The 14,691-nt window shown below is 41.9% G+C and overlaps 1 protein-coding gene across 2 annotated transcripts in view; it reads left to right on the top strand.

Annotated features, from left to right (window-relative positions):
• MYO16 (myosin XVI) overlaps window positions 1–14,691 on the top strand; it is a 580,200-nt gene that overhangs the window by 276,524 nt on the left and 288,985 nt on the right. For both annotated transcript variants that reach the window (XM_045772942.2, XM_087864977.1), the window contains exons 10-11: window positions 1,289–1,439; window positions 9,836–9,946. In XM_045772942.2, the coding sequence (XP_045628898.2) occupies window positions 1,289–1,439; window positions 9,836–9,946 (262 nt within the window). The remainder of the gene's footprint in view (window positions 1–1,288; window positions 1,440–9,835; window positions 9,947–14,691) is intronic.

Genomic DNA, 14,691 nt, shown 5'->3' with positions numbered 1-14,691 from the left:
CAAATGTCTGCTGCATGGATAGCCCGAGTGTAGTACGTTCTCCAGCAGACTACCACTCAGCACCAAACCCAAACCATTGTCTACAGAGCAGCATGAATGAGCTAAATACATGATGTTAAGTCAATGAAGGCGGATATAAACAGCTACATGCTTTATGATCCCTTTCATATGACGTTTTAGAAAAGGCAAAACTATAGTGAAAGAAATAGTTACCAGTGGTTGCAAGGGGCAGGAGGCTAGTGGAGACAGTGGGTTCCCCAGAGCAGGCCCAAAGAGATGGCTGGGAGTGATAGAAATGCCGTGTATCACCGGTTACGTGGGTTACACGCACACGTATGTATTTAACCGTGTACAACTACACATATATCCGACACAGACATCTACAGTACGTGAGCAGCCACACAAAGTGAGTTTTACCGTATGTGAGTGATACCTTAATAAACCTGAATTTTTTGAAAAAACCAAAAAGTACCTTTAAGCATTAATTAGAATCACAAGTGCTATTGTAGAATGCATGAAATAATTACGTTTATATGTATCACACTTGATTAAATATGTATGAATTTCTGCTCGTATGGTAACGTTTAGGGAAATGCATGTTTAAATCTTACTATCATAAAGTGTTACAATGCAAATTAAACCTTTAGACGGTGCTTATTTTTTATGGACATCACACAATAATGGCTTTCTTTTGGCAGTGATGTCTATGGAACAACAAAAAATATGAAGTAGCTTTTATTTTTTTGCCTAGTTTGAGCTGTAATGAAGGAAGGGTTATTGTCTGTAATATTGGAATCCTTGAGCACATGATTCTTCTTTAATGCCCCGTTATTGTTTCGTTACAAACTCTAAATATTGCCCATGATTCCATAACATATTTTAAGTTGTATATGAACAATAGTTTAATTAATTGTATAATTTGTGCCTTCACTTGTTTGCAATTCACTTTCACATTTAAATATCTTGCTTAGTTCAGTCATGTGTTCAACCTGAGCTTATAAATTGCTGATTGATTTGCCTCCTACAGTCATATACACATTTGTAAACATTTTCTTCTCAAGTTGAAGTGAATGTTTTTCTTTTAAAGTTGAAATTGAATGAAAGTGAGAACTAATAGAAAAGTTGACCAATTCCCCATTGATTGTTTTTTTTTCCCCTCCGTGTCGAGAAATGCTTTCTTATCTGAATAAAACAACTTTCTGTAACTGAGCCGTCCTGTTGTGGTCATTTTTGATTAATATGGCGATGTTAGCAGAAAACTAATTATAGTATTGATTATTTTCTGTAGCAGTCCCCTGGTGTTGCCAATTGCCAAGCAAGACAGTATGTTGGAGAAAGACATTATGTTCAAAGATGCCACAAAAGGTCTATGCAAGCGACAGTCTCAAGACAGCATCCCTGAAAATGCTACCGTGAATGACCCTAGCAAACCTGAGCAGGTAAGTACACCTTTACTGCACGCCTGCTTATTACGTCATGCTTTAAAATCCAACATTTCAAAACCAAACGCCTATGAATTTCCATTCGAAGAAAAATTGATGAATGCACAGGTTAGTAGTTTTTTAAATTCCCACATATAAACTGTTATGATATTGTACTGACCATTAACAAACGTAGCAGCTATTGTGTTGTACAAGGATGTGAATTTTATATCTATCTTGACTTCTACAGCAGGAATACAAGCTCAGCCAGTATGCTAATCCCCGAATATTTCCAGTTCTGTCTTTAGTCCTCATTTCGATTATTATGTAGGGTATGCTTTTTGGTTCCTTCAAAAATCCAAACATTTTGCATAACAAGAAGAAAGGAAAATCAGTCACTGAGAGTCACTTATGAAAAGTATCTGTGGTGTGGGTGTGTGTGTGTGTGTGCGCACGCCACAGTGCCCAGGTTACGGGGGATCACTTTGACGAGCTTGGGGTTATAGAAATTAGTGTATTTCCCTAGAGAAAAAATGATTTTTACCCGCTTCATGTTTTATAAATGACAGAGTTATCCTTGAAACTGGTTTGTTTCACTCTATCTAATTTCGAATATATTAAAGACATCTTAGCTAGATTTTTCTAAGACCATCTTTTCAAGATTTAATTTTAGTTTCATTAATTTTTGTTATTTCAAAATGACTAATAAATATTTTTTGTAATTTTGAGACACTTTTAAATTTCAGTGGGTGTGTTTGTCAGCTTGGGCTACTGTGACAAAATACTACAAACTGGGTGGCCGAGGCAGCAGAAGTTTCTTTTTCACAGTTCTGGAGACTTGAAGTGCCAGCTGGTAAGGTTTCTGATGAAGGTCCTCTTCCTGGCTGCTTTCTCCCTGTGTCCTCGAGTGGGGGGGGGGGGAACAGAGACAGAGACAGAGAGAGGAACGAGGGACGAACAGTCTGGTGTCTCCTGTAAGTGGGCCAAGCCTATGGGATCAGGGCCCCAGCCCTATGACCTCCTTTAACCTTTATTACCTCCTTAAGACCCCATCTCCAAAGAGTCACATTGAGAGCCTCCACATACGAATTTGGAGGAACGCAGTTTAGTCCGTGGCAGTAGGCAAATTGAATGTTAGGTAAGATCTAAGGCAAAGTTCTTTCTTAACTTTCTTAAGGGTCCTGTAACTGCCTGTAACCTTAAATGCATAATACTGAGTGAACGAAGCCGATCGGAAAAGGATACATACCGTATGATTCTAGTATTTGACATTCTGGAAAAAGCAAAATGATGGAGACGGTAAAAAGATCCCTGGTTGCCTGGGCTGGTGGGGGGAGGGACGAGGAGGTGGAGCTCAGGATTTTTAGGGCATTGAAACTGCCTTGTATGATTTTACAGTGATAGACGTGTGTCATTACACATGTGTCTAAACCCCCAGAATGTACAACACCCAGAGTGAGCCCTGATGTACACCATGGACTTGGGGTGATGGTGACATGTCCATGTAGGTTCAACTGTGACAAATGTCATCATTCTGGTGGGGAGTATTAATAGTGGGGAAGGCTATGCACGAGTGGGACAGGGGTGTGTGGGAGATATCTGTACCTTCCTCTCAGTTTTGCTGTGAATCTGAAACTGCTGTAAAAAATTAAAATCTTAGGGGCGCCTGGGTGGCTCCGTCAGTTAAGCGATCAACTCTGGGTTTCGGCTCAGGTCATGGTCTCAGGGTCCTGAGAGTGAGCCCTGCGTGGGGCTCTGTGCTCAGTGGGGAGTCTGCTTGAGATTCTCTCTCTCTCTTCTTCTGCCCCTCCCCCAATCACACAGGTGTTCTCTCTCTCCAATAAATAAAATCTTTAAAAAATTTAAAAACATTAAAAATTAAAATCTTAAGAAAAAGAGATGACACTCAAGTATAACCCTTATAGAGTAGCCTTTCTGATTTTAATGTAAGCTCTTTTTAATTATACAATTTATAATTGTATCCCAGGCATTAAAAGCAGTTGCAATCATGTTCTGCTTGTGTGGTACTGAAGAGGGAGTGGCGGTTATTCAGGTTTTGTGTTCATGCGTTATCGATGGCACGTGGGCTCTCCTTCCCGCTGTGGGCATCGCGGGCATCTGTTCTTGGTGGTGAAGCACGTAGGTGATTCTCTCCCGAGGAAGACCGACACTATCCACTGACTGGATTATACTGTCACATTTCATAAGAGAGATTTAGAAAAGATGTGTCAAAACAAGAACATTCTGATTAACATCTTAAAGAGAAATATGTCATGTAGAAAATTTTTTAAAAAATTGAAACAAAAACCACTACTTCTCCTTCCAGATTTTTATAAAATGTAGGTTTTATCAAATGGTGACTGTGTGAGTGAATATTCAAGGCTTGATTTAAACTTTTTTTGGTTCTGATAATCACCAAAATGAATACATAATATCTCTAAGAAGGTAGAATTTTTCTTTAGTTGCTAAAAAGCGTGCAAAACATTCTTCCTTTAATTTCCTTTCCACTCTGCCTTTCCCTCCCTTTCTCCTCCCCTGACTTCTCCCTTCATTCTCTCTCTAATTGCCTGACTTCTTTTCCCCCTCTCCCTTCCTCCACTTCCTTCCTTTGTGAATGTATTTCTTTAAATTCAGTTCATACTTGAAATTCCAATTTTTATGCCCCTGAGTGAAGGCACACTAGCCTGGGAGCATGGAGAAAGACTGATGCTCTGGTTAGGTCTGCTGCTGAAAGTCTATGACTCAGAGGCTCCCTGACTTAATAAGCCCCATCTGTGAAATGGGTCCATGGTATAGTTCTCACAGGATTGTTACGGAGCGGACAGAAATGAGGGCTATAAGGTTATAACACATTTTCTGAGAACAGAGTAAAATTGCAGTAAGATGCATTTATATTTTTTACTGTTCTTATTGATATAGACTGGCTGTATGTTAGGTTTTGCCAGAATGGCTGAATTTATCTGCTGTTGATGTAATTCCAGTCAACACGTCCACGGCGCTTTATTTTTATCAATGCAAATGTAGATGACTTTAGACAATAATAATACAAAATTATACTTTATCTGAACATTGCAATGCTTAAACATGCATTTACCTGCATTGTCTTAATCCTCAAAATACCACTGTGGGCAAGTTATTATCCCTTTTCGTTACTTAACTTACACTCAATTTACAGATTAAGTTTTTTTTTTAAGATTGATTTATTCATTTGAGGGAGAGAGAGCACGTGCGCACGTGCAAGCAGGGGAGGGGCCGAGAGGGAGGGAGAGCAGCTCCCCGCTGAGTGCAGAGCCCCTAGACAGGGCTCCATGCCACGACCCTGAGATCATGCCCGGACCTGAAATCAAGAGCCGGTCGCCCAACCAAGCATCTTCCAGAGCCCTGTGGACCTGTGATGGTTCTAGAAACAGGAGAGGAGGTTGGCGTTCCCCGGCTGCATGTGTGGTACAGGGACTTTGAAGATGGGCGAGAATTCTTTCTGCGGTCCACAGAAACACCCGTCTCCATGTACACGAAAGTGTAAATCCTCGGCCAGGCAAAGCGCTAGTAAGTGAGAGGGCCTGATCGGTTTGCTGTGTGGTAACAGCCAACAGCATAGCAGACCCAGGGGGATCATTCAAGTGCTGTCTGGGCGTGCTGATGAGATTAGCTCTGGAAAACTTAGTGTTTATCAGATTATCACCTTTTCCCTGCGAGAACCATCCCGGTCACCTCGTGTTTCTCCTCACTTCCTCTTTCCTCTTCAATCATGAATTCTCGGCTCTTTCCTCTCCTCAAGGTACTGTTGCCTTTTTCCCATTTGTCAGACCCCCTCTTTTCTCTACTGGACTTGTAGTTTCTGCACTTATACTGTTCATCTCCCAGAAGGAAAAGTCACCAGCAAACAGAACAGGAAAGGGGACGGCACTCCACGCAGTGTTGACAAGTGGAGGCCAGGAATCGGGGTAGTCAGAATATTCCCAAAACTTAAGTTCCCTTTGGATCTGGAAACATTTCTCCAAGTGTTTCTCTGAAGTTCTTCCCGACTTTCTATCCTGAACGGTTTCTAGTTTATGTTCTAGATCTCTCCTTTTACAGTAATAGATAGGGATATGTATCTTCACAGAAATCATAGTGGTCAGTCCTAGAGAGAGGATGTTGATCTTTTCTATGTATTTATCGCCTCTCTGTTTTGCCTTGTGTTATAATTATTTGGCGGACTTTGGCAGCAGACTTTATCGAGCCTACAACTGTAACATAAAAATATTTAAAGGTGTCTTTTTCTTCTTCTTTCCACTTGCTAGCAGGTGTCCCAAGGCTTTTGAAATCTTTGCAAAGAATGTGTCCCTTTGATAGCCTTGCCTAAGATCGATTAAGAAAGCCTCCTTCCTGATCCTTCTGGGAGCCTGATGTGATAAGTGCAAGGAATGCTTCCCTTGGCCTGCTCTCACACCGTATCTGTCACATCTCATTACTGCAGACAGGCCAGGGCGTCTTCCCATTTTTACTGTCAGCATAGTATTTTCCCGAACCCGAGAAACGGCTGTGCCACTGTAGACGGAAATCCTCAAGAATACCAACGAGATGTCTGCAATAACTCTTTCGGGCTTGTCGGAACACATGTGGGACTTCTGTTAGTACTCTTCATGCTTTTTCTAAACATACACCCAGAAATTTGCATTGAGCTTGTTAGAGCTGTGGTTATAAGAGGAAGTTTATTATTTAAGAAATGTAAACCATTTCTTCTAAAGAAAAAGCTCGCTCTTGATTTGTCTCCTTTTATGATGCTTTGGGAGTTAAATATGTATGCTAACTTGATGGAGACTTTTGTCTTATTTTTGCATTGTTCAGAGTTATTGCAATCCATTATTGGCTTGTATCAGATCATGTATATGCATGAATGTGTATAGATGCGTGTGTCAACACGTGCGTGTGAAATGTGTATAGATGTACATTTGCACATTCTTATCCAATTTCTGGGGTACATATCTGTGTGTATGTAGATGTATACATTTTTTACTTTCAGGAAATGCTTGCAAAGACACTGAAAAGAAAAGATATTTATATCCATCTCTAAATTGATAATGAAAGTTTCCTTTTATGTCTCTCTCTCTATGAAGACTTTTGCCAGTAGGCTTTTTATTTCTTGGAAATATGTCCTCACCCATTTGTACGTATTTTCTGAATTCCTTTCATATCTAAGGGCACACGCTTGCGTCTGTGATCCTGGATGCACTGCAGTTGTCTATCAGTATAAGTAAACCTCGATCTTGTCTCTACGGGTCACAAGTAATAAATCCAGTACAGCTCCCCACCATGGTGAGCGTGGCCGCTCCTCTTCTTGTTGCCCTGGCATCTGTCTGTCTGTCCCCTGGTGCGTCTCTCTTCCCCTCTCCACCACCCGCCCTGTTTCCTCCCGCTCTGCAGCGCACAGGCAGCACCTAGGGCCCTTTCCACGTTCTTCGCTCTCCCTGCCCACCCCCCACTCCCACCCCACAGGATGGTCTTGCGGAATTAGGTCCAGGTGCAGCTTTGCTGTGATCTCATCAGAGAGGACTTCTTAGACCATCCAAGCGGGAGTCCGCTTTTCCACTTTTCAGAGCATCCTGTGGTTTCCCCCCATAGCCCTTTTTATAACTGCAGTCTCTTACTTGCATTCTTATTTTTCCCGCAGCAAACTGTAAACACTCTGAGGTACGTGACCTCATCCCTTTGCTCCCTCTTTGTACTAAACGTCTAGCACAGTGCCTGGCAAAGAGCCCGTGAGCAAGAAAAAGAAAGGCAAATGATTGAATATATATTGTCGGTTTATTCGGTGTCTGCTAGACTTTCTCCACTGTTCCCTGATGGGTATTGTCCCAGCTTCCCCTTTTGACCTATCCACTGTGTGACCCCAGGGAAACCATGCAGCCTCTCTGGGCCTTAAGTTCTCTGTCTACTAATTAAGGATGTTGGACTATATCCATGAATCTCAAACTTTTAAAAATTATTATTTCACAGCAGATCCTTCCTCAAAAAAGGGGTATGTGAAAGAGAATTCCAGATTTTAGAGCAGATGATAGCTGAGGGTCTCTGCTGAGGGCTGCAGAGATTGGCCCAGAGCCCTCGACAAATGCCTGCCTCCTCCTTTCTCCAAAGGTAGCCTCAGGGAAGTTGGCAGAAAGTTTACCTTTGGTGCTCATGGCCCTCTCCAGATGTTTCCCTCGGTAACGACGCACCCATTACTGCACGCTTACCCGCAGAGCAGATGCCTCGCGGGGCCTCCGCACAAGCTCATCCTCACAGCTTCCTGTGAGGGACACACCATCGTCCTTCGTATTATCAAAGACAATTGAAAGTGACTTAGTTATGTTACAGAAGAAAAATGTTCACGGTCCCCCCGCGGGGAAGACACACCACTGAGGTTTAAACACGTTCACCCCCATGAATACAAAGATGGTGGATGCCTAGATGTGCTTCAGTTTCCAGCATGTTGTCAGTGGGGAAGCTCAGGTCAGTGTGTAAGATTTTTACCCAAATTGGCGTGACTGATGAAAGATGCAGAGTGGAACGTGCCTGGGTCGCCCAGACCGCTGGTCACTTTCCCGGCAGCATTTTGGGCCTACAAGACTCTTCTAAGTAGAACTAAGTGTTTAATGTGAAAAGAAAAACCAAAAACACAGATATCGCACCATCCCCAGACTGATTTTGACAACCCAGAAGAATATCAGGAGAGGCGGGACGTTATCACTTCAATTTTTATCAGCCACAAGTACCAGCTTTCGGATTCTACTCTTGATTGTGTAAGTGAATATTTGTGACAGGATCGAAGTCTTCCAGCTATGCCTCTAACTAATTAAAATGAACTAATTAACTTATTTTAATGAGACTATGTGATATGCTCCTTAAAGGTTCATTCTGAAAGAGATTTTGAGGCCTATTTCTTTTAAATGCTACAACAGCAAAGACAATGCACTGAGGGTGTTCGCTGAGTTCGTGCATGGTGTGGGGTGAGAAGAGGCTTGTTCCTGACCTTTATGATGCCTGGAGTATTTTACAAATTGATTTTTAATGCATAAACAACTTTCTCTTGGAATATAGTGCTCACCACTTACACAAGCGGTGGTATTTCTCCTACCAGAGACCGCTGCGTGATACCCGTCTAACTGGAAGACATAACAAACCACTCTTCCGACCACTTGAGATGCCCAGTGAAGAATCTGAGTTTCCATGATGAATGCATTAGGACTAGAAACAGCCTGGGAAAGCACTGACTTCACTTTATGAACTCCTGAGAAAGATTGCATTTTGCAAACCACTCATATCAGAGAGACCATCCTTCATTTAGATTTTTTTCATGTGCAGTATTTGTCAATGCCGTAAACATTTAGCTGATAAACAGTAATCTTTAAGTTCAAATTCTTTAACAGTGATACATATAATGATAAGATACGTAATGCAAATATAAATACGAAAGGCAAATCCAAATACCCAGTACAAACACAAATACAAATGATGCGAATAAACTTGCTGTTATTAAAAATTCACTATGGGCACCAATGAACTCACAGAGGCCTTGATAAGAATATGCTTGGTCTTTGGCTCCTCCTCCGTGTTTGACAAAAGAAAACCAAAGCTGTCTTTGTAGATCAAGTGTCTGCTTTGCACAACGTATCTTGTGTATGTAAAATTAACCATGGTCCATTCCTAACTTGAAAATGATAGATTTTTTCATCTAATTAAATCATCCAAATTCATCTTTTTTATTTGAAATATTTCCCAGTTTTTTAACTCCGTCACTTTCTATTAGGTTGAATAGGGAAGCATGTTTTGCTTTATAACAAAATTATCTTAATCTCACAGCTACTTTCATTGTAGGAGTAATGTAGAAAAGAATAAAAATCCCAAGCCAAAATTCTAGAGTCTTCTTTCAAAATCTGGCCTCCTCCTACATGTATGCGGAAGCTAAGTTCCAGGCACACTGGCTCCTTCACCATGCCAACAACAGTAACAGGAGAAGTTTGCTTTAGCTTTGGAAACACTGCAGATACGTGAGCTTTTCAGCTGCTGGTCTTAGAGGACTCAGAACAGCTCAGGGCTGTCTACATTTTAAGTGGGGACTAGGAAAGTCAACGTGCTGAAATGATTTTGGCAGACTGATGCCTTTGCGGGACGGAAGGTAGCCCTGGGGGTGCCTACGTTGGTGTGTGTGTGTGTGTGTGTGAGCGTGTGTGCACACGCTCGTGGGCATAGGATGGAAATTCTCATCTGAATACATTTCTCTGTGGCTGTTGAATTTTTTGTTCCTTTTAAGTGAACCATTTCATCTTTTAATAATGGTTTCAAACTCACGTGGTCTCTACACTTTTGACATGTAATTAGAATTGGAACATCCAACTGTGAAGAAAGTTGATGGGAAAGCAATTAGAATTGATCCTACTTATTTTTTTCCCTAGGTCAAGCTGATGCCTCCCGCTCCCAGTGATGACCTGGCAACGCTCAGCGAGCTGAATGACGGCACCCTGCTTTATGAAATTCAGAAGCGCTTTGGGAACAATCAGATATATGTAAGTGCCCTTGAACCTGCCTTGTGCCCTGCTTTGTCTTGCTGCCGATTCCCCCCCTTCCGTGCCACAGATAGTACAAGGAGGGGGCTTATTGTTGTTTCTGGTCTTGCTGATAGCTTAAGGTCGATTTCTCAGAGTTCGGGTTCATTCTGATTCAGTTCTAAGGCAAGTTCAGCAAAGATCCAGATTTCAGAGTAGTTAAGTGAAAGTGAACACCCTGAGGATTGACAACTTTCCTGGTGTCAAGTTCGCTGTGGGAGAAGATCTGGCTAGAAACCGCAGGATCCGCAAGTCACTTCCAAAAATGCTGTTTGTTTCCTGTACTTAAACCTGCTAGATCTGGAAAAGGAAGCTAAAGAGGGACAGTTCACTCTGCTGGGAGGATGTCATCTCTATCTGCATGAAAAGAGAAACCAGAGTCCCTTTAAGTTATCAGGAAATGCTTTGTCTGTAAAGTAAATAATTTATACACCAATCTCTGATAACAGGATACGGATATATGACTCAGATGGCAAACAGCATAGAGAATTAATTTGCTGTGGTTCTGCCCTGGTGTATATGTGTTATTTCATCCAACATGCAGAACGATTTAGACACCATGTCATCTCAGTCCCTGTGTCTGTCGGTCTGTCTGTCTCCCTCTCCTTGATTTTGTGATATTCAGCTCAGAGCAATTCAATCAGAATGTCTATAGAGAAATCTGATTATGCCCATATGTGCTATCCCTTTTTGATAACACTCTTTTTTCCCCAGTCTACTGAGAAATTGATTAAGTAATTTTCATGTAAATGTGAAGTCTGAGATTTCCTTATGAGTAATAAATCGTCAGGTGCTGATTAGCCTATGAAAATTCAGTGCGGCATCTTAATGCTTGGATAAATTGCCTGCCACTGTAAATACACTTACAATTAAATGCTTCTATCAAAACGAATGGGATTGAGTCATTGGCATAAAGTGGTGAAAGCTGGTAACTTCGCTCCCTGGAATGGCCCTGCTAATTGTGTATTAGTTTTATTCCATTTTCTCACCTTTTCCAACCTGGTGCTGATCCTTCTTCTCCTCCTCCTCCTCCTCCTTCCTACCTTGACATCCACTTAATCCACCCTGCACCTCAGCGGTCCCCATCCTCATCAAGGTCATTGCCATCTCCTCTCCACAGCCTCCAAACCCTGCGGAGGCAACCTTGTCCCCTTTCAACCTAATCTCACCAGGAGCTAGAGTCATTCTTATCCAGGAACAGATGTGATCTTGCCACTCCCAGACTTGAAACGTCTCTGTGGCTTGTCACTTCTCATGGGAGGGTGACCACAGTCTTCATTCACAACCCGGGCCCCAGATACTGGTTGATTCTCTCGCCCTCCTGCCTGCGTTAAGATTTTCCTTGGGCTGTTTTACTTCCCCCTAAGCTTCTCTTTCTACCCCATGGAATAAACACTTTTTTCCTTTCCTTTCGCTTTATAAACTCCCACTTGGAAGTTCTTCAGTCTTTAAGTAACCCCCCCAGACCTTTCTGATGAAGTCACGATGGATCTTTCTTCTCACCACTTGTGAGGATCTGTGTCACGGGTGATTTGATGAATGTCCCTTTGCTGTGCTAGACTGGCTCAGTGACAGTGGGATCCATGCTAGGTTTGCTCACTGTGAGGCCTGGTCAAGCACTTTCCAATCTCAAGTGACAAGCTCTTTCTATCTGTTTATCAGTCATGGCTCCAACTCCTCCCGGCACTGGACCATCTTCTTAGATACTTCCTGCCCACTGGGTTTCTCTTTCTCTCTGGATCGTGCTTTGCTAAAGTTCACATCAAATATAAATTTGCCACTGCATGAGACATGATTTTCCTCTTTTCCATACCTGAAATATTGAAGAGCTAAATCGTCTGGGATCAATTTTGTAAGGAGTGCTCTAAGTTATGTTATTTGAACTTGCCTTTAATGGATAGACAAGCCGTTTAAACATTATTGATTGAATAATAACAAGTGATTCTTAGAGTGTGTCCTCTGGACCATTGGATGTATGAACTTTTTATTACCGTTCTGCAGTGAGAGTAAGCATTTAGAACCTCTTAGGACAATCTGATGGTTTCATTTCTGTCCGTTGACTCTAGTAAGAATCCAGGCTTACATTTTGTATGTGTTTGTCTTTTTCAATGCCATGTTTACAGGAATTCACCTTTATTACATTTTACAAAAGTATCAGTCCACGATGAATTGGAAATAAAAGTGTTTCTTCTCACAAATACAAAAGTACTGATTTCAGTGGATGCTGTGTTAAGAGTTGGTCATCTGACTTCCACACCCACTCTCCTTACACGCCCCTCCCTGCCCCTCTTACTCTGCTCCCAGGTTCAGACTGAAGTGCCTGGTTAGAGTGTTGGGACTGGTCTTACTTCGGTGTCCCACATATAATTTTCCTGCAAATCTTAGCAGCCCTCCTTTCAAAATATACACAGAGTGGACCTCCACTACTGCCACGGGCCCATCAGGCCGACGTAACCCATGTCTGCTGAATTAATTGTCCAACCAGGATTTTCATCTCTTTTTGCTGTAATCTGACTGGTTATATAAGATGATCTTTCAAAACAGTCTGTAAGTTGCTCTTTTCTTTCTTTCCTTCCTTTTCTTTCTTTTTTCTTTCCTTTTGATGCCAAAACCCAGGAGCAAACATAACTTGCCCTTTTAGCCAAGTGTATAGCATTTCATTTGGATATCAGACTATGAGGGTTCCATACAGCCAGTAGCAGTAGGATGTACCCAAACCATCAAACAAAATTAATTGTAAGCGATGAGACGTTTGCTTCCTAAATAATGCAGAGAACAAAGGCATTTCTTTCTCTGAATTATTACTGTCAACTGGGACAGCGGAAATAGAATATGCAATCAGATTTCTTTATGGATGGCAGATAAACATGGAGGCAATATTCTCTTTACAAATACAACTGGTAGGACTCAAGACTCATAAAGAAAGAAACCCCCCAAACAAACACAGGCTCCTGTTGTATCCGGTTAGCCAGGTAGGCAGCCTGGCTCACCTGAGCCACTTACTAACTAAACCTTTCCTTCCAGGTGACCCAGTGGGGTGTAGCAGGTCTTCTTTGTAAGAGCAGCTCAAGAGGCTAAAATTGACAAGCTTGTGTCAGAAGTTGAAGTCTGGGGCGCCTGAGTGGCTCAGTTGTTAAGCATCTGCCTTCAGCTCAGGTCATGATCCCAGGGTCCTGGGATCGAGCCCCGAATCGGGCTCCCTGCTCAGTGGGAAGCCTGCTTCTCCCTCTACCACTCCCCCTGCTGGTGTTCCCTCTCTCACTGTGTCTGTCTGTCTAATAAATAAATAAAATCTTAAAAAAAAAAAGAAGAAGAAGGAGAAGTTGAAGTCTCTCTCACTTGGAGGATATTTGAAATTATGAGGACAGACGCATTTTCCCCCAGCTGACCCTGCCCCCTGCCTGGAATCTGAAGCCACACCCGCCACATGCATTACCTGCCATGCCATTCCCTGTCATTCCACTCAACCGCATAGACCCTTGTGAGCACTTATCATGTGTGGGCTATTAAAAATAAAACTGTGATAGTTTAGAAAGATGAGGTGAAGGAAATCTGTAGGTTTCTAACTTAAAAAAAAATCCTTTTCCTGAAAAACATTTACAAAGTACCTTTCATCAAAGCAGCCTCTTGAGAATATGGCATAAGCCTATGTAAACTCATACGTTAGGAGTCTATCCTTAACACTCAGATCACATTTTTCTAGACTCTTTTTTCGTTTATCACAAAATACATTGGCAAAGACAATCTCAAATTTCTTCAATACTTAGATCAAAATAGAAATTATATCTCAATAGAAAAGTGCAACTTAGAAGTATTTTGATTTTATTTTGAAGTTCCGCATTTTTCCTTCCTTAGCAGATTTCTCCCTTCTCCCTCTGTCTACTTTTTCTCTTCATTTTTCTGAGTAATTTTCAGATATTTCACTATAAAGGTCCCATTTGGTTCAGTCATTTTACTTTCCTTTTCTCCTTTACTTGGCTGTAGAATCCTGGCCAGTCCTCCTTTGAAGTCAGTGTTGTCTTGAATCACAACCCATGAGTGGAGCATGACTGTCTTTATATGTTGTGATTCAAGACAACACTGACCTCATTTGGTGAACACGCCCAGGTAACCAGCAGTTCCATGAAGAAATGGAATATTTGGAAGCCCCTTCCTCAGTTTACTGTAATCATCACAAAAGATTTTAGCATATATAGCTACGGATTCGTTTGGTGTTTTTTCCTGTATTTTATATAAAAGGACTCACCTGGTGTGTTCTCTCGTGTGTCTGCCTGCTTTCATTCATTGTTTGATTTCTGATAACCGTCTATTTTATTGCTTCCAGCCACAGCTACCCATGTTTACTTCTGCAAAATCAGCTGCCGTGGGAATATATCCTCATTTATTTATTTACTCTACAATGGAGGAACACTTGAGTTGTCTCCACCGTTTGGTTGTTGAATTATGCTGTTACAATTACGTGAATTATGTGGGTGATACTGTTATAAACCATCGTAGGCCTTTTTAGGTGACACGTGTACGCAGGTATTTCCGTGGGGCCGCGTGCAGCTATTTTCATGGGGCCGTGAGCCCAGCCCTGGAATTCGGGCGTCACAGGTCCCTTCAGCCTGAGGAGATACAGCCAAACACTTTCTCAGAGTGGTTAGACTGTCGCCACAGACTTCAGTTTCCGCACCCTCACCAACACTCAGCACAATCAGTGTTGG

Source organism: Ursus americanus, chromosome 10, assembly GCF_024610735.1.
Source record: "Ursus americanus isolate L20-20 chromosome 10, mUrsAme1.1.p, whole genome shotgun sequence".
Classification (NCBI taxonomy): Eukaryota; Metazoa; Chordata; class Mammalia; order Carnivora; family Ursidae; genus Ursus; species Ursus americanus.
The sequence above is the reverse complement of the archived record's forward strand: the minus strand, read 5'-3'. Positions and strand labels throughout refer to the sequence as shown.